This window comes from Microcaecilia unicolor, chromosome 11, assembly GCF_901765095.1.
Source record: "Microcaecilia unicolor chromosome 11, aMicUni1.1, whole genome shotgun sequence".
NCBI classification, from domain to species: domain Eukaryota; kingdom Metazoa; phylum Chordata; class Amphibia; order Gymnophiona; family Siphonopidae; genus Microcaecilia; species Microcaecilia unicolor.
The window spans coordinates 97,745,936-97,772,421 of NC_044041.1; the positions used below are offsets into that span (position 1 = coordinate 97,745,936).

Sequence of the window (26,486 nt, forward strand, 5' to 3'; positions counted from 1 at the left end):
ATACATCGATGAATTGTTTCATGAAGCATCAAGGATTTCCAGCAGTAGGGAAGAAGAACTGTGCTGAAAGAGAACAACTGGACTCAGATCAAGAGCATCCCAGAAAGCTCAACATCCCCAAAGTTGCTGGATCAGTGACCACTAAGAGGCAAAAGGTGGTGGTGGTTGGCGATACTCTTCTGAGGGGTACAGAGGCATCCATCTGCAGACCAGACATGATGTCCCGGGAGGTGTACTATCTGTAACATCTTGAATTTTGGCACCTGGCAGTGAGCTTGTTGAGACTCGTCAAGCCTAATGACAATTATTCAATGCTGCCCATCCATGTTGGCACAAATGATACTGCTAGGTATTCCTCTGAACATATCCAAAGTGACTTCATGGTTCTAGGAGAGAGTGTGAAACAGACAAGTGCACAGGTGATGACCTTGTTGATCCTCCCTGTTAGGGTAAAAGCCAAAGCAGAGAAGCTCGCATCCTGGAGATGAATATATGGCTGCGCAGATGGTGTCGTCAAGAGCATTTTGTTTCCTGGACTATGGGATGCTTCTCCAAGGGCTGCTGAACAGAGATGGTGTCTATGTATCAAGAAAAGAAATGTTTTCAGTAACAGACTGACTAACTTACTGAAGAGGGCTTTAAACTAGAATCGTTGGGGCAGGGTGATCAAAACTCCCAGGTAAGTACAAGCCCTCAGGTAAGTGAAGCATTAAATACCTCTACACAAATAGGAAAAAGGGGCGATGTCTGGATAGCAGTATATACTAATGCCCAAAGTATAGGAAATAAGGTTTTAGATCTTGAGGCTGTGATGGAAGAGGCTGATTTGGATTTAGTAGCGATCACAGAGACATGGTTCACAGAGAACCATGACTGGGATATAGTTATACTGGGCTATAATGTGTTCAGGAAAGACAAGGTAGGAAGAAAGGGAGGGGGCATTATATGTTAAAGATAATATTAAAGCCACACAATTGCAAGACCTATAGGGTAAGGAAGAGGCACTGTGGGTCAATCTGGAAAGAGGGAATGGCAAATGTATTTACATTGGTGTGATATAAGGGCCTCCTTCATGGACAGATGGACAGAGATTTAATAGAAGTCTTTCAAAATATAGGTGTGAAAGGGGAAGTATGACCAGGTGATTTTTATATACCAGATGTTGATTGGGGTATCCCTATCGGGGTCTTCTAGAAGCAGGGAGATTCTCAATTCTCTGCAGGGGGAACTATTCCAGCAGTTGGTAATGGAGCCCACTCAGGATGGGGCCATACTGGACTTAGTGCTTACTAATGGGGAGAGTGTTTCTGATGCTATAGTAGATGATCATCTGGCATCCAGTGATCACCAGATGGTGTGGTTTAATATTAAGATAGGTGTGGAGAGGGTTCATTCAAAAGGGAAGGTTCTAGACTTAAAAAAAACTAACTTTATTCAGATGGGGGATTACCTCAAGATATTGCTGTCTGGATAGGCACTTCTAGAAGAAGTTGGAGAGCAATGGGCAAAACTGAAAGGAGCTATTGTAAGGGCAACAAACCTTTTGTAAGGAAAGTAAATAAAAGTAAGAGGAAAAGGAGGTCACTTTGGTTCTCAAAAGTAGAAGCTGAAAAGGTAAGGAAAAAGAGGTTAGCCTTTATAAACTACAAGAGATTACAGAAAGAGGAAGACTGGCGACAATATCTGGAAAAGCTAATAGAAGCTGGTAGAGTACTCAGGAAAACAAAGATGCAAATGAAAGAAAAAATAGCCAACACAGTAAAATTGGGGGGGGGACAACAAGACATGTTTCAGATGTTAGTGATAGGAGGAAGTGCAAAATTGGCATTGTGAGACTCAAAGGGGAGGAATATGTAGAAGCTAATAAAAATAAGGTGAAATTCCTTAACAAATATTTCTGTTCTGTGTTCACAGTAGAAGGGCTGGGAGCAGAACCACAGAAGACAAAAACAAGTAGAAATGGTGGGGTGGTAGTTCCTGAACGATTTTCAGAGGACTGTTTTCATGAAGAGCTGGCTAGACTAAAGGTGGACAAAGCGATGGGGCCAGATGATATACATCTGAGGGTACTGAAAGAACTTAGGGAAGTTCTAGTGGCTCAGCTTCCTGACATTTTCAGTGCTTCTCTAGAGTCTGGAGTGGTCTCGGAGGACTGGAGAAGAGCAGATGTGGTCCCTCGCCACAAAAATGGATGTAGGGAAGAGGCTGGGAACTACGTGCCAGTAAGTAAATTAATGGAAACACTTTTAAAATAGAAAATAGTAAAGTTTTTGGAATCCAATGGATTACAGGACCCAAGGCAATATGGTTTCACTAGAGACAGGTCTTGTCAGACAAATCTGATTAATTTCTTTGACTAGGTGACCAGAGAGTTTAGCAAAGCCTTTGACACAGTTCCATATAGACATGGGCCCTTTAGTGACTGGTTGAGTGGAAGACAACAAAGGGTAGTGGTAAATACAGCTCATTCTGAGGAAAAGGATGTTACCAGTTGTGTGCCTGCAAGGTTTGGTTCTTGGGCTGGGTAAGGTTTGCATCTTTGCAGATGATACCAAAATCTGTAATAGAATAGACATCCCTGATGATGTGGACAACATGAGGAAGGACTTGGTGAAGCTAGAGAAATGGTCTAGAATTTGGCAGCTTAGATTTAATGGTAAAAAATGCAGGGTCATGCATTTGAGCTGCAAAAACCCGAGAGAACAGTACAGTTTAGAGGATGAAGATCTTTGTGCCCGAAGGAGAGCGGAACTTGGGTGTGATCGTATGTGTTGATCTTAAGGTGGCCAAACAGGTAGAAAAGGCAATGGTGAAAGCTTAGAAGGATGTCTGGATGCACAGGGAGAGGAATGGCCAGTAGGAAAAAGGAGGTGGTGATTCTCCTGTATAAGACTGTGGTGAGACCTCATTTAAAATATTGTGTACAATTCTGGAGGCCACACCTTCAGAAAGATATAGACAGATTAGAGTCTGTCCAGAGAGCGGCTACTAAAATGGTTAATCTTATAAAGCGTATGGGGACAGACTTCAATATTTCAATATGTGTACTTTGGAAGAAAGGCAGGAGAGGGGTGATAGAGACATTTAAATACCTATGTGGCACAACTGCACAATAGGTGAGTTTCTTTCAATTGAAGGGAATCTCTGGAATGAGGGTGCATAGAATAAAAGTGGGATAGACTCAGAAGTAACCTGAGCAAATACTTCTTCATGGAAAGGGTGGTGAATTCATAGAATGGCCTCCCAGTGAAAGCGGTGGAGATGACAGTGTCTGAATTCAAGAGTTTGGGACAGGTACATAGGATCTCTAAGGGAGTGATAAGGAAAGTAGATGGCATGGATGGGCAGACTGGATAAGCCATATGGTCTTTATCTGCCTACTTTTTTTCTCTGTGTCTGTCCTTTTTTCCACCACCTCTACTGAAAGGCTATTCCACACGTCCACTACCCTTTCCGTAAAAAAGTATTTCCTTAGATTACTCCTCAGCCTATAGCCTCTTAACTTCATCCTATGCCCTCTCATTCCAGAGTTTTTCTTCATTTGAAAATGGCTCACCTCCTGTACATTAATAAGATAGAGATATTTAAATGTCTCAATCATATCCCCTCTCCTCCTGCCTTTCTTCCAGAGTGTACATATTGAGATCTATAAGTCTGTTCCATATGCTTTAAGACAGAGATCACTGACAGGTGAAAGCTAAATACTGCACTTACAGAAATGCTTAGTACCTATCTAAAGAGACTCATTGAAGCAACCCTGGAGAGTATTGTCTTGTTCGGTTGACATAGTAATGATTGGGGTTTTTTTTGTTTTTTGTTTTTTTTGCTTCAGAGTACCTATATGTTGTAATTCTACTAACCATACTTTTCCAAGAGAAAATTAGGTTTTTATTGATCCTTTAAATCAGAGGTTCGCAATACAGTCCTTGGGACACACTAAACTAGTTTGGTAATCAAGATATCCACAATTAATATACTTGAGATAAGTTTGCTTGCACTGTCTCCATTATATGCAAATCTGTCTCATACACGTTCAATGTGGGTATCCTGAAAACCTGATTGGCTGGGTATATCCTAAGGACTAGGTTGAGAACCCCTGCTTTAAATGTGTTAGCTTTTGATACCACATTGAGTCCCTTCTTAAGATGTCTTATATGTGAGAGACATAGGCTAATACCGGGAATGTCAGAAGAGGTAGGCAAAATAGGCAACTGCTTGGGATGTAGCTCAACTTCTACTTTAGTGGTGATAAAAGGAAAGCTCCTTTGTATGACCTCATCATTGGAAGGGGACCTGTCCTAAGAGTCGTCGGAAAACACTTCCCCCTATCTAACTAAGTTGGCCATGGAACCAGAAGAGGGTGTTCACTCTGACCAACAGGTGCATAATATACTCAGCAGTGGTCCTGGCTAAACACTTACAGGGTTTGATAGGGGGAGAGGGTATGCATAAAGAGTTTTAATAGCATGCATTAGCAATTGCACAACACCCATTTGGCAGGCTTGATTACATTTTATACATCATACTTATTACAGGCGCCTTTTGTTTTAATAATAGGTCAGTAACATTAACCAACCTTTAGAAATAACAGCCATTTCTTCACCTGAAAACTCGCTGAAGAATTCTCCAGCCCCTTATCAGGACAATGACCAACCCCCGGTATTGAAAAAAGAGAAACCAATTGGTCAGTCGAATGGCATCCATTTTCTGCCAGTGACCTCCGATGAAGAGCAGGAATCTGAAGATGAGCACAATAGCACTAGGTGAGTCCTTGGGCATGAGTCATAGGTATGTACACAAATACCACATGCCATAGGATTATGGTAAAGTTCTGCGTCAAGTAAGTTGAACACACTTGTATTCATATGGCAAGTTGTAGCATTTCTATTGATTATTAAAGGTTTCATATTTAGAGAAATCTCTATGTAAGAAAATTGTCTACCTTTTCCACAGTGTCCCAAAGATCAATCCAGAGATGAGTAGGTTATGTCCCCCCCACCAGCAGGTGGAGATAGAACGCCAGAGTGCTGCCATAAAGGATACTGTGCAGCAGCCTCATTTTCAGTATTCTCTCTATCTCAGCAGGTGGATAGACATGTCCTGTGCAGCTCTCTGGACTGGGATTTGCTCCTAGCCTGTTCTTTCAGGTTTCGTTGAGCTGGGGGGTTGTGGCTGTGTGTGGCCAGCAATACGGAGGTACAGCTGGTGGTGCCCAGGTCCCTCCCCTACCCCTTCCCTGCCTCGAGGACCTTATGGCATTCCATCGCTCTAATCTTCTGCTTCCTGACACTCCTGCATCTTTCAAAAAAAAAAAATAAAAGCAGCGAGAACTAGCAGAGCAATATAAAACAACAAGGTGCCAGCTCTGTGCTGGCCGCAACAGGAGTTGATATATTTTCCTCTCTTTGTGCTCTGTTTCTGCATTAATACACGGTGAGTGTCATTTCCTTCATATACCGGTGGGAGCTGTTCAATTTTGTTTGCCTTTCATGGCACTGAGCAAGGATGTTTTTTTCCCTGTGTTGGGTGCCCCAGCTCTACTGTTTGTTCTTTGCTGGTCCTTAATCTCGAAGGCTATCGTTTGTACTTGAGGAGACCGTGCCGTGATTTTGGCGGTCTGTGGGGTGGTTGCGCTGTTGTTGATGCCATCTTGTGCCAGGACTTAGTGCTTGGTACTATGCGTCCAGGCAGTTCTCAGTTCCACGGTTCATGCTGGCCTTCGGTTCTCCCGGATGCACAGGCAAAACACTTGCGGAGGTACTGGGGCTCAATTTGATAGGTCGGTTCTCTGACCCGCTCTTCACCCGGGGGGGGGGGGGGGGGGGGGGGACTTTTGTTGTACCCTACATTTTTAGTCCCGGTAGACTCTTGGTTTGATTGGGTCGCGTTCTACTATTTGCATTTTATTTATTTATTTGTTTGTTTGTTACATTTGTATCCCACATTTTCCCACCTATTTGCAGGCTCAATGTGGCTTACATAGGACCGTAGTGGCGTTCACCAGTTCTGGAATGAACAAATACAGGTGGTGTTGTAGTAGCATAGGTTCATGTAAGGTAGGTAGGGAGGAAGAGGGGAGTTGGGGTGTGTCCATTACAATTTTTGGTTTTGTTTTGTTGCAGGTGCTCAGGCTTTTAAGTTGGGTCGGTGGGATATGCCTTTCTGAAGATAAACCTTGAATTCACTACCTCGCCACCTCTCCCTCCACTAATCCGTTCCCCTCTCTCTCCTTCCCCTCATTCCTTTTCCTCCTTTCCTGAAGTTACTATAGAGGAAACTACACTTCTCCTTTCTTCCTCAAAATGTACCACCTGTTCCTCTGATCCCATTCCCACCCACCTTCTTAATGCCATCTCACCTGCTCTTATTCCTTTTATCTGTCACATTCTCAACCTCTCACTTTCCACTGCAACTGTCCCTACTGCCTTTAAACATGCTGTGGTCACACCTCTCCTTAAGAAGCCTTCACTCGACCCTACTTGTCCCTCTAATTACCGACCCATCTCCCTCCTCCCTTTTCTCTCCAAATTACTTGAGCGTGCTGTTCACCACCGCTGCCTTGATTTTCTCTCCTCACATGCTATTCTTGACCCACTACAATCTGGTTTTCGCCCTCTCCACTCAACCGAAACTGTGCTTACTAAAGTCTCCAATGTCCTATTACTGGCTAAATCCAGAGGTTTCTATTCCATCCTCATTCTTCTTGATCTTTCCGCTGCTTTTGGCACTGTAGATCACAGCATACTCCTCGATACCCTGTCCTCACTTGGATTCCAGGGCTCTGTCCTTTCCTGGTTCTCTTCCTATCTCTCCCTCTGCACCTTCAGTGTTCACTCTGGTGGATCCTCGTCTACTTCTATCCCTCTGCCTGTCGGCGTACCTCAGGGTTCTGTTCTTGGTCCCCTCCTCTTTTCTATCTACACTTCTTCCCTTGGTTCATTAATCTCATCCCATGGCTTTTCCTACCATCTCTATGCTGATTGTCCTGATTCTGTTATAGGTGAGCCCTTAGGTTCCCTGAGGCCCCGCAAGACCTCAGAGGACAGCCGCGCACCCCGAATCTTCACCCGCGGCGACCGCCGTTCACCAAGGGTTGAGCCCCCAGCTGCAGGCGGCCAGCAGGACTGCTGGAACCGCGGGGTGATGGCCGGCCTGGCTGGTAGTCAGCAACGCAGTCTCTGAAGGGCAGCTAGCAAGGACGGCTAGCACTGAAGAGGAACACAGTCTCTGCAGACGGCTAGCAGGGACGGCTAGCACTGAAAAGGAACACAGTCTCTGAAGGTGGCTAGCAAGGACGGCTAGCGCTGAAGAGGAACACCGTCTCTGAAGGTGGCTAGCAAGGACGGCTAGCGCTGAAGAGGAACACAGTCTCTGAAGGTGGCTGGCAAGGACGGCTAGCGCTGAAGAGGAACACAGTCTCTGAAGGTGGCTAGCAAGGACGGCTAGCGCTGAAGAGGAACACAGTCTCTGAAGGTGGCTAGCAAGGACGGCTAGCGCTGAAGAGGAACACAGTCTCTGAAGGTGGCTAGCAAGGACGGCTAGCCTGAAGATGGAACACAGTCTCTGAAGGTGGCTAGCAAGGACGGCTAGCGCTGAAGAGGAACACAGTCTCTGAAGGTGGCTAGCAAGGACGGCTAGCCTGAAGATGGAACACAGTCTCTGAAGGTGGCTAGCAAGGACGACTAGCGCTGAAGAGGAACACAGTCTCTGAAGGTGGCTAGCAAGGACGACTAGCCTGAAGATGGAACCAGTCTCTGAAGAGCAACACTCCGAGATCCACTGTGTCGGCTTCTGACATCTGAAACGGAAGCACTGGACCCTTCCCGTTCCGTAGTTTAAATCTCCCGCCAGTCCATCCCCTCCCTGGAAGAGGAGCCAATCCCCCCGGCCCTGGCAGGCAAGGAGCGCCTGGATTGGCCAGCCTGCCTTGCAGGCGGAGTCTCCACTTCAATGCGCCAATCCGGCGCGAGTAGGCGGAGCTTGCTCGCTGGTCCGCTCCGGGCCAGGGAGACGACGACGCCGGCGCCACCATCTTGGCCGGTGTGTTCCCCTCCTCGAGGCCGGCGTTCGTTCCAGCGGGTCACCGGCCTCGGGCCGACCCGCGGCAGCGCCGGCCCCGTCGGCGGCGCGTCTCCGCCGCCCTGGACCCCGCGAGCCCCGCCGACCATCGCTCCCCCCCGCGGGAGCACAGGTAAGGACCCGGGACGGGACACTGATGACTCCCAAATCTACCTTTCTACCCCTGATATCTCACTTTGCATCCAAACCAAAGTTTCAGCGTGCTTGTCTGACATTGCTGTCTGGATGTCTCAACGCCACCTGAAATTAAACATGACTAAAACCGAGCTTCTCATTTTTCCCCCCAAACCCACCTCCCCACTCCCCCCGTTTTATATTTCTGTTGATGGCTCTCTCATTCTCCCTGTCTCCTCAGCTCGAAACCTTGGGGTCATCTTTGATTCTTCTCTCGCCTTCTCTGTTTATATCCAGCAGATTGTCAAGACCTGTCGTTTCTTTCTTTACAACATCCATAAAATCTGCCCCTTTCTTTCCGAGCACTCTACCAAAACCCTCATCCACAACCTTGTCACCTCTCGTTTAGACTACTGCAATCTGCTTCTTGCTGGCCTCCCACTTAGTCACCTCTTCCCTCTCCAATCGGTTCAAAACTCTGCTGCCCGTCTCGTCTTCCGTCAGGGTCGCTTTACTCATACTACCCCTCTCCTCAAGTCTCTTCACTGGCTTCCTATCCGTTTTCGCATCCTGTTCAAACTTCTTCTACTAACCTATAAATGTACTCATTCTGCTGCTCCCCAGTATCTCTCCACACTCGTCCTTCCCTACACCCCTTCCCGTGCACTCCGCTCCATGGATAAATCCTTCTTATCTGTTCCCTGCTCCACTACTGCCAACTCCAGACTTCGCGCCTTCTGTCTCGCTGCACCCTACGCCTGGAATAAACTTCCTGAGCCCCTACTTCTTGCCCCATCCTTGGCCACTTTTAAATCTAGACTGAAAGCCCACTTCTTTAACATTGATTTTGACTCGTAACCACTTGTAACCATTCACCTCCACCTACCCTCCTCTCCTCCTTCCTGTACACATTAATTGATTTGATTTGCTTACTTTATTTTTTGTCTATTAGATTGTAAGCTCTTTGAGCAGGGACTGTCTTTCTTCTATGTTTGTGCAGCGCTGCGTAAGCCTTGTAGCGCTATAGAAATGCTAAATAGTAGTAGTAGTAGTAGTGAACAGGTTTGTTTTCAGTTCTTTCCGGAAATTTAAGTGGTCGTACGTTGTTTTTACTATTTTTGGCAGTAGTTCTCCTCATCATAAGATGGTATTCAGGTGAAGAGCTATGCTGCCATCTGGATTTGCCTGCACAGTGTTCCTATGACTTCTCTTGTAACGTGCAGACCTCCGGCCCTTATTGCAGTGTTGTATGTGGCCCTTTAGAACCCAATTTTTGCTGTTGAATTAGCTCAGGATAGTATCTCCTATGAGTTAATGTGGCGCATTAGATAGAAATGAACTTCATTCCTCTGCCAGGGTATGTTGGACATGAGTATTTACAGCTCTTTTTGTCTTACATGCTTGCTGCATCTTAATCTGAAGGTGGTGAGGTGTTTCTATACTGTTGGTTTCCTCCCTTGCTAGCTTTTGTGGGCACATCTGTCACGTGATGTTTACTGTTTCCTCCGGGCGGTATTTCCAAGTGCCGGGTAACCAGAGGTATAGACTGGGATTGACCCATGTCCTCTGCCTATCGGCTATGCATTCTGGTCACACTTCCACATTTTTTCACACTGGAGGTCTTCTCCAAAGTTCTGTTTTTTCCTAGATTTACTCCAAATACTTTCACAAAGCAGGGCAGTACAGATGGTATCAGGCCTTCTGCTGTTGGCACTGTGTCTTTTGGAGAAGTGTTGCATTTGGAGTTCATTGATGACACTCGGGCTCTCCCCATAGAGTTTTCTTGGGTATCATGGTATTCCAGCACCTTAGGAGCTGATAGGGTGGCATATTTTTCCAGGTGCAGTGTTTGTTCTAAGTAGTTTTGGGGTGGCTAGCCTTCCACCCAAGGTTCTCGGGTGTAAGGCTGGTTTCTTCAGGTCTTTAGAAGCTGTGGGCTCAGCTCTGGTTCTAATGGGGCAGTTTAGGAACATGTCCATAAGCACATAAGTGTTGCCATACTGGGGCAGATCGAGGGTCCTTCAAGCCCAGCATCCTGTTTCGGGAAGTGACCAATCCAGGTTACATGTACCTGACAAGATCCCGAAACAGTACAATATATTTTCTTGGGTGCCATGGTATTCCGGCAACATAGGGGCTGACAGGGTGGCATTTTTCTCCAGGTGCAGTGTTTGCTCTAAGTAGTTTTGGGGTGTCTAGCTTTCCACCTGAGTGTCTCAGGTGCAAGGCTGGTTTCTTCAAGTCTTTCAAAGCTGTGGGTTCAGCTTTGGTTCTAATGGGGCAGTTTAGGAACATATCCATAAGCACATAAGTGTTGCCATACTGGGGCAGATCGAGGGTACTTAAAGCCCAGCATTCTGTTTCCGGAAGTAACCAATCCAGGTTACATGTACCTGACGAGATCCTGTTTTATGCTGCTGATCCTAGAAATAAAAAGTGGATTTTCCTCAAGTCCATTTTAATAATGATTTATGGCCTTATCTTTTGGGATGTTATTAAAAAAAAAAAAAAAAGAAGGGATTCCACTAGCCAATGACCTTTCTACTTTCTATGCCCATATAGGACGAGGTCAATTGACCCATTACTGGTGTCGCTATGCCACCTTGCTCCTTCTTTTCAGGTCCCTTGCTATGTCTATGATTGTCGGGCCTTGCTTAGTTTCCAGACGTTGAGCCTTGCTTTGTCTCAGGAGGTCGAGCCTTGCTGCGTCTACAGTTGTCAGGCTATTGCTCCATCTACAGACGTTGGGCCACCGTGCCGTCTCCGGACATTGAGCCTTGTTAGAATACCTGTTCAGTCCTGTCACTTCATTGTGGACAGTTTTGCAGTAAAGGTGTGCGAAGTAGACTTCCAAACAGGGAAGTCATCGTTATTGCACTTGCTGATATGATTTATATATTTATCTGCATACTGTTAGACAAATAGCAGTAAGAGTTAATTTGAGGGTAGTTTTTAGAAATGTTTTATTGGAGTCCTTAAGAAGAATCTTGGTGATCCCACAACTGCAGAAATTAAAAATGTCCTCATGCTGGGTTTCAAGAGAAGGATGGTCCCCTCTACCAAAGACTTTTCCTTATCGTCCTTACAGCTATTCCAGAATTTGTGGGTAATGTTATGTCCATTGACCTGTAGGTGGAGAGAGAAAACATATAGAATTGCTGTGCTATATAAGCCTTGTGAGCAGCTTCAGGCATTCAGTATTTTTCTCTGTCTCTCAGGTAGATGGAAATGCATAGCGCATGTAAGTTCTGAGTTTCCCTCATTGGACGTTATTTAAAAAAAGGGGGGGGACTCTGCTAGCCAGCGGCCTTTCTATTTTCTATGCCCATTCAGGATGAGGTCAATTGACCCATTACTGGTGTCGCTGTGCTACCTTGCTCCTTCTTTTCAGGTCCCTTGCTATGTGTATGAGCCTCTGGCCTTGCTCTGTCTCCGGAGGTCGAGCTACCGGTCCGTCTCCGGACGGCCATTGCACTGTCTCCGGATGTCGAGCCTATCTCCGTCACTGGGCGTCGGGCCTTGCCCCTTCTCGGGGGTTTGGAACAGTTCTGCTGCTGGAGGTCGTCCTTTGCTCAATCTGTGGATGTCGAGCATTCCTCCGTCCGATCATATCGTGCCTGTTTCTACTTCGGGAGCCCATGTCCCGGTGTTTGGGGTTTGTTCATTGCTCTGATTGTAGAGGTGGCGCCTGTCTCCCTCAGGCTCTTGTTGTTGCTCCTTTTTCTTTACGTTGGGTCTCACTTCAGCTTCTGGCTGCGGAGCCATCTTTCATCTGGCAGTTGAAACTCTGGCTCTCTGGGTGACATATGACTATGGGGGTACAGGACTCCTTCTCTGGTTAGGTCTATGGCCTCTGTCTATGGCAGGCGGGGTTATACCCCGCTCCTGGATGACTCGTTTCCCATCTGTGGATGTCGGGACAGTTCCTGACTCCAGTTGAAGGCTTTGCTCCCTTGCCTGGTTTGGTTCCGGTGTTGGCTACAGACTTGTGCATCATCTTTGGAAGCCAGTGCTTCCTTCTTCTTATGTCGAGCCTTGCTCCTTCCCAAGGGCAGGACTGGCTTCATCGATGGAGTCGGGCCATGCTCCTTCTCCAGAGGTCGTTCAGAGGCCGGCCTCTGGTTTCCATGCCCCTATCAGATTTTAGAGCCCGGCCTTTCACTGTAGCTCTTTTTTGAGTGGGCTACCGTTCGGCAGGTGGCACTTTGCTCCTTTACCGGGAGTCAAGTCTGGCCAGACGAGTCGCAGAGTTTTACCTGGTACCAGGCAGTCTAGTCAGCATCTGTCCCTGCCTACTGAGCCGGTATTTTGGCTTTGCCAATCTGGCTTAGCCTTGACTCGAGTGGTCAAGACCGGTGCTGTCTCTGATTTTAACACCTAGTTCCTCATCTGGCTTGGGGGGGGTTGCGGCCGGCTCTGGCTCTGCAGTCTTCCTCCTGCTCTGGCGGCAAAGCCTGACTTCCCCAATGGTAGCCAAGCTAGGAACCCTCACTGTTTGTTGCCCGTAATCTCTCTCTCTCGGGTTGTCGGGCCTTGGTCTTCTCCATGGAGGTCTGGCTGTGGACCAGCTCTGCTGGCGAGCCTTGCTCCTTACCAGGGGAGTGAGCCTGTTCTTCCCACTGGCTTTGAGTCTTGTGTAGTGTCTGCTTAGCCTGCCTCACTTTCTTGGGGTCAAGCATTGTTCTGGCCTGAGGTGCTGAGTCTAGACTGATTAGTGACCAGTACAGCGTGGGCCACCCAGGTCGTTTGGAGTCTAGCTACATTGCTGGCGCTCGGGTCTTGGTGAGCCTGGTTACGTTGCTCACTGTCGAAGTAGGATCCTTTATGGCTGGCGTGGCTGTTCCAACAGTAGGTGCCGGAATGCTTCCATAGTCGGGGCTCCCATCATCATCTGGAGGTCGACCCTGGCGCACCCTCTGTGAGTGTCAGACTTCCTCGTCCTTGAGCCGGGTGGTGCAGGCTATCTCCTTGCCTGATGTTCAGATCTTGTTTTTTTCAGACTGGGCACTGACGCTTCCCTTAGTTCTGTAGACCTTTCTTGCGTAGTCTTGAAAGGCCTGGTTACTTGATATTGTTGCCCCCTCATTCTGCCTCTGCTCCTGGTGTCGGCGCCTTCTCTTGAGGCCTGTTCTGGCTTGGCAATCCCACCCCACTTGAGGACTGCTTTGGTACATTTGGATTGATCTGTGGGACACTATGGAATGTAAAATTTGTCCTTATCTGATCATTTTCTTTCCATTAGTCCCAACAGATCAATTTAGAGGCCCACCCTTTCTCGTACTTGTCTAAGCCATGCTGTCTGGGTTTATCTCTTTCTTCCAGATCTATCGTGAGAATTTCCTGCATAGGTTGCGTTGATTATCTTGAGGACATGGTCCGGTAGGAGGCTGGTACAGGGAAAAAGGTCGCTGTCGCTGCAGACGGGGCTGCTGGCTCTTTTCCTGGTTGTTACAGAGGTAGGAGTGTACTTCATGGACCTATGGTCTCACTGCTTTGGTATTGAAAATACTGAAAATGAGGCTGCTGCACAATATCCTTTATTGCAGAGCTCTGGCGTTCTCTCCATCTCCACCTGCTGGTGGGGAGACATAACCCACTCGTCTCTGGATTGATCTGTTGGGACTAATGGAAAGAAAATTATCAGGTAAGGACTAATTTTACCGTACTTCTCTCTGCATTGTGGTTAACACCTGTGATAGGAGACTAAAAAAAAAAAAAAAACAACAAAGTTAGATCTAGGTTTTATCTTTACAGTTTTTCACTTTTTCAGATTCAGTTGTGCGTAGTAAACTGTCATTATTATAACAAAGAGTTGTTAGAGAATACCCGTTCAGTCCTGTCACTTCATTGTGGACAGTTTTGCAATAAAGGTGTGTTAGTAGACTTCCAAACAAGGAAACCATTTGCTGTTGCACTTGCTGATATGATTTATATATTTCTCCGAGGACAAGCAGGCTGCTTGTTCTCACGACTAGGGTGAGGTCCACGGCAGCCCCGATGATTGGAAAATCTTCCTAACAACAAAAGTTTGCTAGAGCGTTCAAGCGCGCGCAGCCATCCGCTTCGAGCCTGTCATGCGAGAGTCCCGTCAATTTTTTCTCTTTCCGTAGTAGGGAGCAGTTGTTTTCGCCATCTCTCTCTGTGCCCTGAGAAAGAACCTTTGTTTTTGGTTGCGAGTTTTCGCACTTTTTTCTTTGTTTTATTCGTTTGTTCTCCTGTTAAAAAAAAAAAAAAAGAAGTTCCTTTTCATTTTTAGAGTTGGGCCCTCTTTAAGTTTTCTTTCACTGCCGTCGCGACCCCTTTTGGGCTGCGCGATCGCGTTTCTCCTTTTTGTGGCCTTTTTTCTTGGCACCATCAAGAATTTTGACTTCGCCGATGCTATTTTTTCGTCCATGGCATCGAGGATTCCCAGCGGCTTCAAGAAGTGCGGTTGGTGTAGCCGGGCAATCTCAGGTACCGATCCCCATTCGTGGTGTATCCAGTGCCTTGGGCCCGACCATCGCCCAGACGCGTGTAAGTTGTGTCTTAGCTTTAAAAAGCTGACACAGGCGTTGAGAAAGGCTCAGCGGGAACATCTGTTTGGAGCTTTGCCCGGCACTTTGATGTCGGCGTTGTCGACATCGGCACCGGAGATGGCATCGACATCGGGAGAGCAGGTAATACCTGTCCGGAGACCCACCGCACGCTGGGAGCAGTGAGCCATCGAGTGGCTTCTGCTGTGCAGGCCCATCAGGACCGACCACTTGAGGAGGCGTGTAAATTCGACATCCTCCTCATCGGTACCAAGGAGTACCGATGCCATGCATCGAGCAAAGGCTAAGAAGCATCGGCATCGATCTCCTTCCACACATGGTACCAGGAGCTCCAGGGCGTTGAGGAGTTCGGCACCCGAGAAGCGTCGACGCTGGGAGGACCGCTCACCCTCCATCTAAGAGGTGTCGGTCTTCGGACAGTCCGGTACCGCCTCCCTGCTGTGCACAGGTTCTGCCTCCGGCTCCTACACCAGCCCCACAGCCTTTCCCGGCAGACACTCTGGACGTGCACCTCCGAGCCATTCTTCCAGGTCTCCTGGAGGGCTGCTTCATCAGTCTGTTCCGGTACCGGGGGTGCTTGCGTCCTCGGTAACGTTGATGGAAGCGGCAGCTGGTTCTGTGCCTGTGGTGCGGTCTCTGATGCCGATGCTGCTTGCGGCATTGGCCTCAGCTGCCACCCAGGTTGACATCGCTGGAGGGAGCTTCATCGCCGCCAGTGCGGGAGTCGACTTCTCGACGTCGTCATCGAGGACGTGGTTCCTCGGAGTCGAGACGGGCCCAGTTTCGGACTACAGTTCGCGAACTCATGACCGACACTGAGGAGGATGCTTTGTGGGGAGAAGAGGAGGATCCGACGTATTTCTCTTCTGAGGAGTCTTGTGGTCTTCCTTCTGATCCCACTCCTTCGCCTGAAAGAATGCTTTCTCCTCCTTTGTGCGGGAAATGTCTGTGGCTATTCTCTTCCCCATGGTATCTGAGGATGAGCCCAGGGCCCAGATGTTCAAGGTCCTTGACTATCCTTCGCCACCTAAGGAGTTGTCCACTGTTCCTCTGCATAATGTCCTTAAGCAGACATTGCTGAAGAACTGGACGAAACCACTCTCTAATCCCACCATCCCCAAGAAGGTTGAGTCCTAGTACCGAATCCATGGAGAGCCTGAGGTGATGAAGTCGCAGTTACGTCACGACTCTATGGTTGTGGATTCTGCTCTCAAGAGAGCCAAGAGTTCTAGAGATTTTGCCTCGGCGCCCTCGGGACGAGAATCTAGAACTCCGGACTCTTTTGGGAGGAAGGCCTATCAGTCCTCTGTGCTCGTGTCCAAAATTCAGTCCTACACAAGCATCCACTTGCGGAACAATGTGAAGCAACTGGCGGACTTGGTTGATCAGCTCCCTTCGGAGCAGGCCAGGCCTTTTCAGGAGGTGGTCAGGCAGCTGAAGGCATGTCGTAAATTCCTGTCCAGGGGTGCTTACAACTCTTTTGATGTTGCATCCAGATCCGCTGCTCAAGGTATAGTGATGCACAGACTCTCATGGCTGCGTGCCTCTGACCTGGACAATAGAGTCCAGCAGCGGCTAGCGGATGTTCCTTGCTGGGGGGGGATAATATTTTTGGCGAGAAAGTCGAGCAGGTAGTCGAACAGCTCAGCCAGCGGGAACCCGCCCTCAACAATCTCTCCCACCAGGCGCCTTCAGCATCTACCTCATCAGGTAGACGTTTTTTTCCAGGGAAGGCGGAATGCTCCCTATGCTTACAATAAGCATAGGTACAACCCGCCTTCTCAGGCTCAACCCCAGCGCACTCATTCTCGTCAACAGCGTACGCCCAGACAGGCGCCTGCAGCTCCCCAGCAAAAGCAAAGGGCGGGCTTTTGACTGGCTCCAGTTGAGCATAGTGTCTGTACTGGATGATCTGCCGGTCGGAGGGATGTTAAAATTTTTTCACCCAAGGTGATCTCTCATAACCTCCGATCGGTGGGTTCTTCAAATAGTCTGGCTAGGATACTCCCTCAGTTTGATTTCCACACCTCCAAATTGCCCACTGGAAGCTCAGTCCTTCAGCTTCCAGCACAGGCAGGTACTTGCAGAGGAACTCTCCGCCTTTCTCAGCACCAATGCGGTCGAGCCCGTTGCACCAGGGCAAGAAGGGCTGGGATTCTATTCCAGGTACTTCCTTGTGGAAAACAAAACAGGGGGGATGCGTCCCATCCTAGACCTAAGGACCCTGAACAAATTCCTGGTCCGAGAAAAGTTCAGGATGGTTTCCCTGGGCACCCTTCTTCCCATGATTCAGGAAAACGATTGGCTATGCTCTCTGGACTTAAAGGATGCTTATACACACATCCTGATACTTCCCGCTCACAGGAAGTATCTTCGATTCCGTCTGGGAACACAGCACTTCCAGTATTGTGTGCTGCCCTTTGGTCTCGCATCTGCGCCCAGAGTGTTTACAAAATGCCTGGCGGTGGTTGCAGCGTCGCTATGCAGACTAGGAGTGCATATGTTCCCTTATCTCGACAATTGGGTGGTGAAGAACACCTCGGAGGCAGGAGCTCTACAGTCCATGCAGATGACTATTCAACTGCTGGAGCTACTCGGGTTTGATCTAAATTACTCGAAGTCCCACCTTCTTCCAGTTCAAAAACTAGAATTTATAGGAGCTCTGCTGGACTTACAGGCGGCTCATGCCTGTCTCCCCGAGGCGAGGGCAGACAACCTTCTGTCTCTTCTTTCCATGGGCAGAGCGTCACAGCAGATCACAGCTCTGCAGATGTTGAGGCTTCTAGGCCATATGGCCTCCACAGTTCATGTGACTCCCATGGCTCGTCTTCATATGAGATTGGCTCAATGGACCCTAGCTTCCCAGTGGTATCAAGCTGCAGGGAATCTAGAGCATGCGATCCAGCTACCCACCGACTTTCACCATTCCCTTCAGTGGTGGACATTTCATTCCAATTTTACTTTGGGACGTCCCTTCCAAATTCCTCAGCCGCAAAAAGTGCTGACAACGGACGCATCTCTCCTGGGGTGGGGAGCCCATATAGACGGGCTTCACACTCAAGGAGCTTGGTCCCTCCAGGAATCAGGTCTTCAGATCAATCTCCTGGAGTTGCGAGCGATCTGGAACGCTCTAAAGGCTTTCAGAGATCGGCTGTCCAATCAAATTATTCAAATTCAGACAGACAGGTTGCCATGTACTACATCAACAAGCAGGGGGGCACCAGATCTCGCCCCCTGTGTCGGGAAGCCGTCCAGCTGTGGCTTTGGGCTTGCCGTAATGGCATGCTTCTCCAAGCCACGTATCTGGCAGGCGTAAACAACATGCTGGCTGACAGGTTGAGCAGGATAATGCAACCTCACGAGTGGTCGCTCAACTCGGGCGTGGTACGCAAGATCTTCCGAGTGTGGGGCACCCCCTCGGAGGATCTTTTTGCCACTCAGCTCAATCACAAGGTCCCTCAGTTCTGTTCCAGACTTCAGGCCCACGACAGACTAGCGTCAGATGCCTTTCTCCTTCATTGGGGGGCAGGCCTTCTGTATGCATATCCTCCCATACCTCTGGTGGGGAAGACTTTGCTGAAACTCAAGCAAGACCGCGGAACCATGATTCTGATTGCTTCCTTCTGGCCGCATCAGATTTGGCTCCATCTTCTTCTGGAGTTGTCCTCCGAAGAACCGTGGAGATTGGAGTGTTTTCGAACCCTCATTACTCAGAACGAGGGGGCGCTTCTGCATCCCAGCCTCCAGTCTCTGGCTGTCACGGCCTGGATGTTAAGGGCGTAGAGTTCGCTTCCTTGGGTCTTTCTGAAGGTGTCTCCCGAGTCTTGCTTGCTTCCAGGAAAGATTCCACTAAGACGAGTTACTTTTTCAAATGGAGGAAGTTTGTCGTCTGGTGTGACAGCAAGGCCCTAGATCCTCGCTCTTGTCCTACACAGACCCTGCTTGAATACCTTCTACATTTTTCAGAGTCTGATCTCAAGACCAACAACGTAAGAGTTCACCTTAGTGCAATTAGTGCTTATCATCAACGTGTAGAGGGTAAGCCTATCTCTGGACAGCCTTTAGTTGCTCACTTCATGAGAGGTTTGCTTTTGTCAAAGCCCCCTGTCAGACCTCCACCAGTGTCATGGGATCTCAACGTCGTTCTCACCCAGCTGATGAAACCTCCTTTTGAGCCTTTGAATTCCTGCCATCTGAAGTACTTGACCTGGAAGGTCATTTTCTTGGTGGCTGTTACTTCAGCTCGTAGGGTCAGTGAGCTTCAAGCTTTGGTAGCCCATGCTCCCTATACTAAAGTTCATCATAACAGAGTAGTCCTCTGCACTCACCCTAAGTTCCTGCCAAAGGTGGTGTCGGAGTTCCATCTGAACCAGTCAATTGTCTTGCCAACATTTTTTCCCCGTCCTCATACCCGCCCTGCTGAACGTCAGTTGCATACATTGGACTGCAAGAGAGCATTGGCCTTCTATGTGGAGCGGACAAGCTCCTTCAGACAGTCGGCCCAAATGTTTGTTTCTTTCGACCCCAACAGAAGGGGAGTTGCTGTCGGGGAAATGCACCATTTCAAATTGGCTAGCAGATTGCATTTCATTCACTTACGGCCAAGCTGGGCTGACTCTTGAGGGTCATGTCACGGCTCATAGTGTTAGAGCCATGGCAGTGTCAGTGGCCCACTTGAAGTCAGCCACTATAGAAGAGATTTGCAAGGCTGCGCGGTGGTCTTCAGTCCATACATTCACAACTCACTACTGCCTTCAGCAGGATACACAACGCGACAGTCGGTTTGGGCAGTCGGTGCTGCAGAATCTGTTTGGGGTTTAGAATCCAACTGCACCCCCCTAGGCCCATTTTTGATCTGTTCCAGGCTGCACTCTCAGTTAGATGTTTTCTTCGTAGGTCAATCTCTGTTATGTCCTCGCCGTTGCGAGGCCCAATTGACCTTTCTTTGTTGTTTTGAGTGAGCCTGGGGGCTAGGGATACCCCAGTCGTGAGAACAAGCAGCCTGCTTGTCCTCTGAGAAAATGAAGATACATACTTGTAGCAGGTATTCTCAGAGGACAGCAGGCTGATTGTTCTCACATACCCGCCCGCCTCCCCTTTGGAGTTGTTTTTCCTTCTTTGCTTTGTTATCAAACTGAAGGGACTCTCGCGCGTCGGGCGGGAAGCGGATGGCTGCACATGCGCGGTGCGCGCACCGTTCGCGCTCAAAGGCTCTAGCAAACCTTTGTTGCTAGGAAGATTTTGCGATCATCGGGGCTGCCGAGAATGTCAGCCTAGTCGTGAGAACAATCAGCCTGCTGTCCTCGGAGAATACCTGCTACAGGTATGTATCTTCATTTTATCTTCATACTGTTAGACAAATAGCAATAAAAGTTAGCTTGAGGGTAGTTTTTAGAAATGTTTTATTGGAGTTTTTGAGAGAGCCTCTGACATTTCCTTGCGTTTGCACTACCTCATGTAAAGTAGGTCAGCTCAAACATGATGGTAGTGCTGCCGTGCAGAAATCCTGTCTCAGAGCCTGGCCTGTGCTTAGCATCCCTGGTAGAGGCTGAGCTAACATTCACAGTCCTTAAGAAGAATCTTGGTGATCCCACAACTGCAGAAATTAAAAATGTCCTCATGCTGGGTTTCAAGAGAAGGATGGTCCCCTCTACCAAAGACTTTTCCTTATCGTCCTTACAACTATTCCAGAATTTGTGGGTAGTGTTATATCCATTGATCTGCAGGTGGAGGGAGAACATTATAGAATTGTGCTGTGCTAAATAAGCCTTGTGAGCAGCTCCAGGCATTCAATGTTTTTCTCTCTCAGTCAGGTGGATGGAAATGTATAGCAGCTGCAAGTTCTGAGTTTCCCTCCTGGTCCAGGTAGTCAGCTGGCTCCCAGTTGAGTGGAGTATCTGGTGTTTTTAATCTCTTTTGGATTCATATCCAGAGGTCTCTGGATCACAGACTTTCTCCTCCTCCCCCCCCTCCCCCCCCAACGCGGCCAGTGAACACTTAACAGCTCAACTTTTATACTTACACCAGATGATTCCTTTAGATATCTAGGGGTAATTATTGGCACAGCACTAACTTTTACCCCACATATTTTGAATGTGCTCAATGCAGGTTTCTTTACCCTATGACAGTTACAAGCAATCCACAGTTATTTTTCTTTTCATATGATGCACATATTGCTTCATACATTTCTATTTTCTAATCTGGACTATTGTAATGCAGTCTCTGCTGGTTTTCTTCTTTGTAAACTAAAACATTTACAAACTTTACAGAATACAGCAGCCAGTTTTCTCTGTCATGCTTGTTGCTTTGACGTGCAAGTCCTCCTCTTGCATATCTCCTTTGATTACTAATATCATATTGTTATCAGTTTAAGATTTTACTATTTGTACTACAAGAGGGATTTGATATACCACATTTCTGTGGTACAGTCAAAGTGGTTTACAGTTATTATTTGCAGGTACTTTCTCTGTCCCTAATGGGCTCACAATTGTCAGCAATCGTTGTCTAGGGTTGGTCCCGGGTCCAGTTCGCAGAGGCAGTGGGTTCTCAAAGAATACACAGTCCACACGGGTTTGGATATATATAAAGTATATTATATTTTGCAGATATATATATATGCTTACAGCACTTAGTACAGGTAAAAGGGTACAAGGCTGTCTCTGGGGGTGTGTTTAGAGTAAGAGAAAGAAAGGATAGGGTGTTGGTTCAGAAGAAGAGAGAAGCCTTGGGGTTGTGCTGCAAGAGGTATATATGTGTGCAGGGGGAAAGACAGAGAAGTAGTCCATGCAGAGCCCGGTGTGCTCTGCTTGCAGGGAGACAGGGAGAGAGAGGCAGAGATGCCCTGGACAGAGAGCAGTGCCCTGGACAGAGAGAAGGGGGGAGAGCTGCCCCCCCCCTCCCAGCACCATGTGCTCTGTTTTTATACCTCCAGCCAACTCCAGTGTACTTTTTCTTTGAAGTCAGGAGAGATGAGCAATTTCACAGGTTGTCCTTTTTGAAGTCCGAAGACATGGAGCCTCTATGTCTGGCCTCCTTTGTTCTCAAAGAGAGCTGTGCTCCCAGATGGAACAAAAAGTATGCTGATCAAGAGCAATTAAACACAGGGCTATTAGGCCATTTGGTCCGTTTCATCCTCTGAGTCCTGAAGGGGAGGGGGGAAGTTCTCAGAGGTCAGAAGCTGGTTTAATATTATGTCAAGCTGGTTTCATATTAATATAAGTATGTCCAGCAATAAATTTGACTTCCAGCAATCCTGACATCTCCACCCCTTTTTTTTTCCATGGAGGCAGGATGGAAGCAAACCTGGGTACCTGATCTGTTACTGTAGTGACAGACTATTCCCATACCTCCAGTTGTATTCCTGCTAATTCATATCTCCACAGTAGTGAAATGTTTAAATCCCAATATGAGTCCAAGCCTTGTGTCTTAGGTTGGGCAGTCCTTAATATGCCACCTTACCCATCTTAGAGCAGAATGGACAGAGCATAAGGGATGCAGGCATTTGGGAGGTTAAGGCCTATTGGTACCAGGATGCCTGTTATACAAAGCTCAAATTAACCTGCCAGACTAGAGTGGCTCCAAAGTATGGGACTGTTTACACAAAAAACCAAATTACTATGCCAGATTTAAAAATGTAAATGCTGGGAAGAAAGTAGTTAAAAAAAAATTCAGATGGGAAGGAAAGTACGGTGTGTGTGTGTAGCTGCCTTATAGGGGTGAGGGTATTTTATAGGTTAAACTTTGCACAGAGTTGTACATATGTCTAAATTTACAACACATGAAAATCATACCAATGCATAGCAGTACTTGTACACCAGTTACAATAATGATAGGGTGAATTAAAACATTAAAGACATGATCAGCAGTAGGTGAATAGTACCAAATTTTGAACAGTTTGTCTAATTTGTCCATTCTCATAAGTGATGGTATGATTCACTTCTGTGGAGGTTGTTTTCAAATGGTCCATATAGGCATGAAGTTTAGTAAAGTTCAGTAGTTTGTGTAAAGTCTCTTCTCCAATGCCCAGGGGGAGTGGATGGACAGCGTATTGTAAACATGATGAAGTTAATTGTGAAGAATTGTGAGGATGGAGCTCTCACCTCAGGCTCCCAGGTCCCTCTTTCACTCAGGGTGAGCTGGTTCTTAGTATGCAGATTTTATGCAAATTCAGATCCTACCCCTTTTTACTCGGGGTGACCTGGTTCTCAAAAAAAGCAAACAGAGTCAGGTCTTATCAACAGGATTTCTTCCATACAAATCTTTATTTCAGCCCATGGGGCACACCTCTCTTAGCTTAAAACACTTTCACAAGCTCAACAGTTCTTCCAGCTTAACCATTTCCTTTCTTCCTCTCAGTGCAATCTTCCAGTTTAAACATTTCTTCTTGCACAGTCCCATGTCCCTTTATTTCTTCCCCCTGAGCCCTTTCCCACTGGCATTTTGGCTCAGTACTAGCTCAGTCCAGGACACCCAGTCTCTTCTCAATATTAACTCTGGGACACACAGTACCTCTTCACTGTTCTAACCACAGCCTTGGCATCTGGGACACACAGTAGTTCTCTTCACTGTTCTAAACACAGCCTTGGCATCTGGGACACACAGTAGCTCTCTGAACCCATAGTTCTTATCCTGGCACTCTAGGGCCTTCTTACCCCAGCCAGCTTCCCTGCCTTGCACCCCGTTCACCACAAGTCAAAAGGGCTCAGCCAGTACTTCACCTGGGGATCTCCAGCTACCAGCTCTCTTCTTCAGCTGCCAGCTCTCCCCCACTCTCTCCCTTTCTCAGGTGGGGTATTAAGGGTTTAATGGCAAACAGGACCCAGCCCATAACCGGCTGCACCTGTTTCCACCCCCAGGACTCTCCCCGGTCCTAGCGAGCTCCAGCTATACCTCCCCTTTGACTCACCTAGCCCTTCTCCCTGGACATTTTAGGGGGGTCAGCGCCCTCTAGGGGCCTAACCAGGGTAGGACAGCCTCATAATCCTTACATACCCCCACCCTTAAGATAATTGCTGCTCAACCTCAGCAACTCTTTAAGCCTTTTCCACTGAGGAGCAGCAATTCCTCCATGAGGGTACACTTTTCAGGCTCCCTTTTTTTATCCCTGGGTCTCACCAACCCCCCCATCTAGGCTCCTCATCCCCCTCTTAGCACATCCCATGGTCCCGGGCCCTGATGAGGTTCACACTGGAAATGAAAGGGTGTCCGCTGGCACAGGCTAGGGTCCATTGGTCTGAATGATGTCCACTTATTGTCCAGGGGCTGCACCCATGCGAGATGGTCCAGAGGATACATTATCACATTATTAACTTGCACACCAATATTAACAACAGGGTAAATAACTATGTTGTTCTGACCATGGGATCAAAGTACAGATAGAGCATCCTTGTTGTGAACAGATTGGAACAGTAACCGTCCACCAATCAAGGTGAGCTGTAGCAAATTCTGGTAATTTGGTGCTAGCCATCTGAACAAGAGATGGTGGCCAGTGGCCTAACTTAGACGTGATTAGAATTTCCTTTAAGATAGTAATAAGCTCGATCTGTATTTGATCACAGGCCATAGCTCATGAAATATTCTTTTCCAACCTGTATTCTTCATGTGCTAAAGTTACAATTTTCTGTTCTATAATGGGTGATATAAGAGCAAAAGTAACTACAATTACATTAGATAGTTTAGCTGAAGCCTCATTAACAATATGTTGTGATGTAAACCCTTCAGAAGCATGTTGAGCTGTGGATCCCATCTTATTCCGGAGCACTTCCATATCAATTGTATTAAGGGCTCCCAGTACAGTTCCTGTGCCCCCTAAAATGGTGTCCAATAATTCCCGCTTGTATCTAGAGGGATTGGCTGGGGGTGTGGCTGACTGCATATCCAACCATGTATTAAGCATATGTATGTGGTTGGCAACAAATTGAGAGCAGTTTGGATATTTGGTAGTGACTAGAAATACTTTAGGATACAGATGCCAAGTAAGAAAGTGGTATTCTACATCATATAAAACATCATGGGGTGCATCGTATTTAATCTGAAATGGTTTCCCCTCCTGGAACAAATTAATATCTGAGAGGTACAGAATAGGAGGAACTGGAGTGGTAGGGGAGGTGGGAGGAGAGGTGGTAGGTAAACAAAGTACATCAAAAAGAAAGAAGTCTCAGTAATGTGCTGTTGATTAATTTGAATCCACATATAAGTGATCTGCCAAGTTCTTTTATCCTGACAGGAAATATTGTATAGAATCAAGGCAGGAGGGCCTAGAAAGTATTTCTCTGGGGGTGCAATCAATTCTTGTGTTCTGTCTAGGGAAGTGGAAATTGGTGGAGTCCATTTCACGTGCGTGATGTTCAGGGAATAGTAGACTGGTCTGTCTTGCACCGAGCAGAAACTCAGGATAACCAGGTCTTTTCCTTCAGGGAATGGTGGGGGTATTTCTTGATAGCGATATACCCCATCTGTGGAATTGGTCCAACCAATTGTGCATATTCAGACGATAGTTCCTGTAATGAGACTTGGGTAAAGGAGAACACATACCACACTAAACAGAAAATGTGCCATACTAGAAGCACACTGATTATTAAATTATACTAACTAACTAACTTATAAACTTACTTATATAACACCTCAACAGAAATAATGTTTACTAATGTTTACTAAGTATTGTTATCACTATCGAATGCTTGTATCAACTATACAGATACTATACATTATGAGTGGCTACTATAGTTACCACTCTTCAAACATCTTTTTGTTCGGAGGGCAGCCACTGTGCTGTTTTCAGGAGTCAGTCGTCTGTGCTGTTTTCAGGAATCAGTCGTCTATGCTGTTTTCAGGAATCAGTCGTCTGTGCTGTATTCAGGTGGAATCTGAGAACAAAAACTGGTAACCACTAATTATCCATAAGGTTTCAACTGAGTGATGTGTTTCCAACATCGCTGGTTGTCCGGCCTTAGGATCTGATATAGGCTTGGGCCTAGTGCATCTGTTTCAACTGAGTGATGTGTTTCCAACATCGCTGGTTGTCCGGCCTTAGGATCTGATATAGGCTTGGGCCTAGTGCATCTGTAACCAAGTATGGTCCATCCCACTTTGCTGTGCCAAAGGGGAGCTGTGGTCTAGGGTTTAGGAGCATGACCTTACTCCCCACTTTGAGTGGTCATAAATCAGAATCTTTGGCCTGCACCTCCTGCAGATAATCCCTAGACTTTTCTGTGTTTGCCAGCACAGTGGTCTGGATTTCTTTTAGGTGGTGTTGCAGGGATTTCATCCACTCATTTGCAAGAACTACAGTCTGATCCTCCAGGAGAAAAGGGTGTAACAGGTTTTCCCATCGAGGCATTGGCCTGCTCATTAAGGCTTCATAGGGGGCAAAACCCGTGGACTTACAGACATTGGCTGTGATACGCATAAGGACCAAAGGGAGGGCCTGATCCCAATTTTTCCCTGTCAGATTCAGCATAGGGCTGAGATGTGCTTTAATTGTTTGTTTGATTCATACGTTCTACCTGCCCCGCTGCTTGGGGATGGTATGAAATGTGCAATTGCTGCTCTATGCCTAGAAAATCAAACAATTCCTTGACTAGCTGAGAAACAAAAGCAGGACCATTATCAGATTCAGTAGTCTTAGGAATTCCCCAACGTGTAAAAAATTGCATAGTTAAGACCTCAGCTGTGGTTCTAGCAGTTTGATCTGATATAGGAAAAGCTTCTACCCAGTGGGAAAAGGAATCGACTACCGTGAGGGCCCACATGATCTATCTG

At 47.3% G+C, this 26,486-nt stretch overlaps 1 protein-coding gene across 2 annotated transcripts in view; it reads left to right on the forward strand.

Moving 5' to 3' along the window:
* Positions 1-26,486, forward strand: part of DOT1L (DOT1 like histone lysine methyltransferase) — a 642,515-nt gene that overhangs the window by 557,234 nt on the left and 58,795 nt on the right. For both annotated transcript variants that reach the window (XM_030219845.1, XM_030219846.1), the window contains exon 25: positions 4,558-4,763. In XM_030219845.1, coding sequence (XP_030075705.1) covers positions 4,558-4,763 — 206 coding nt within the window. The remainder of the gene's footprint in view (positions 1-4,557; positions 4,764-26,486) is intronic.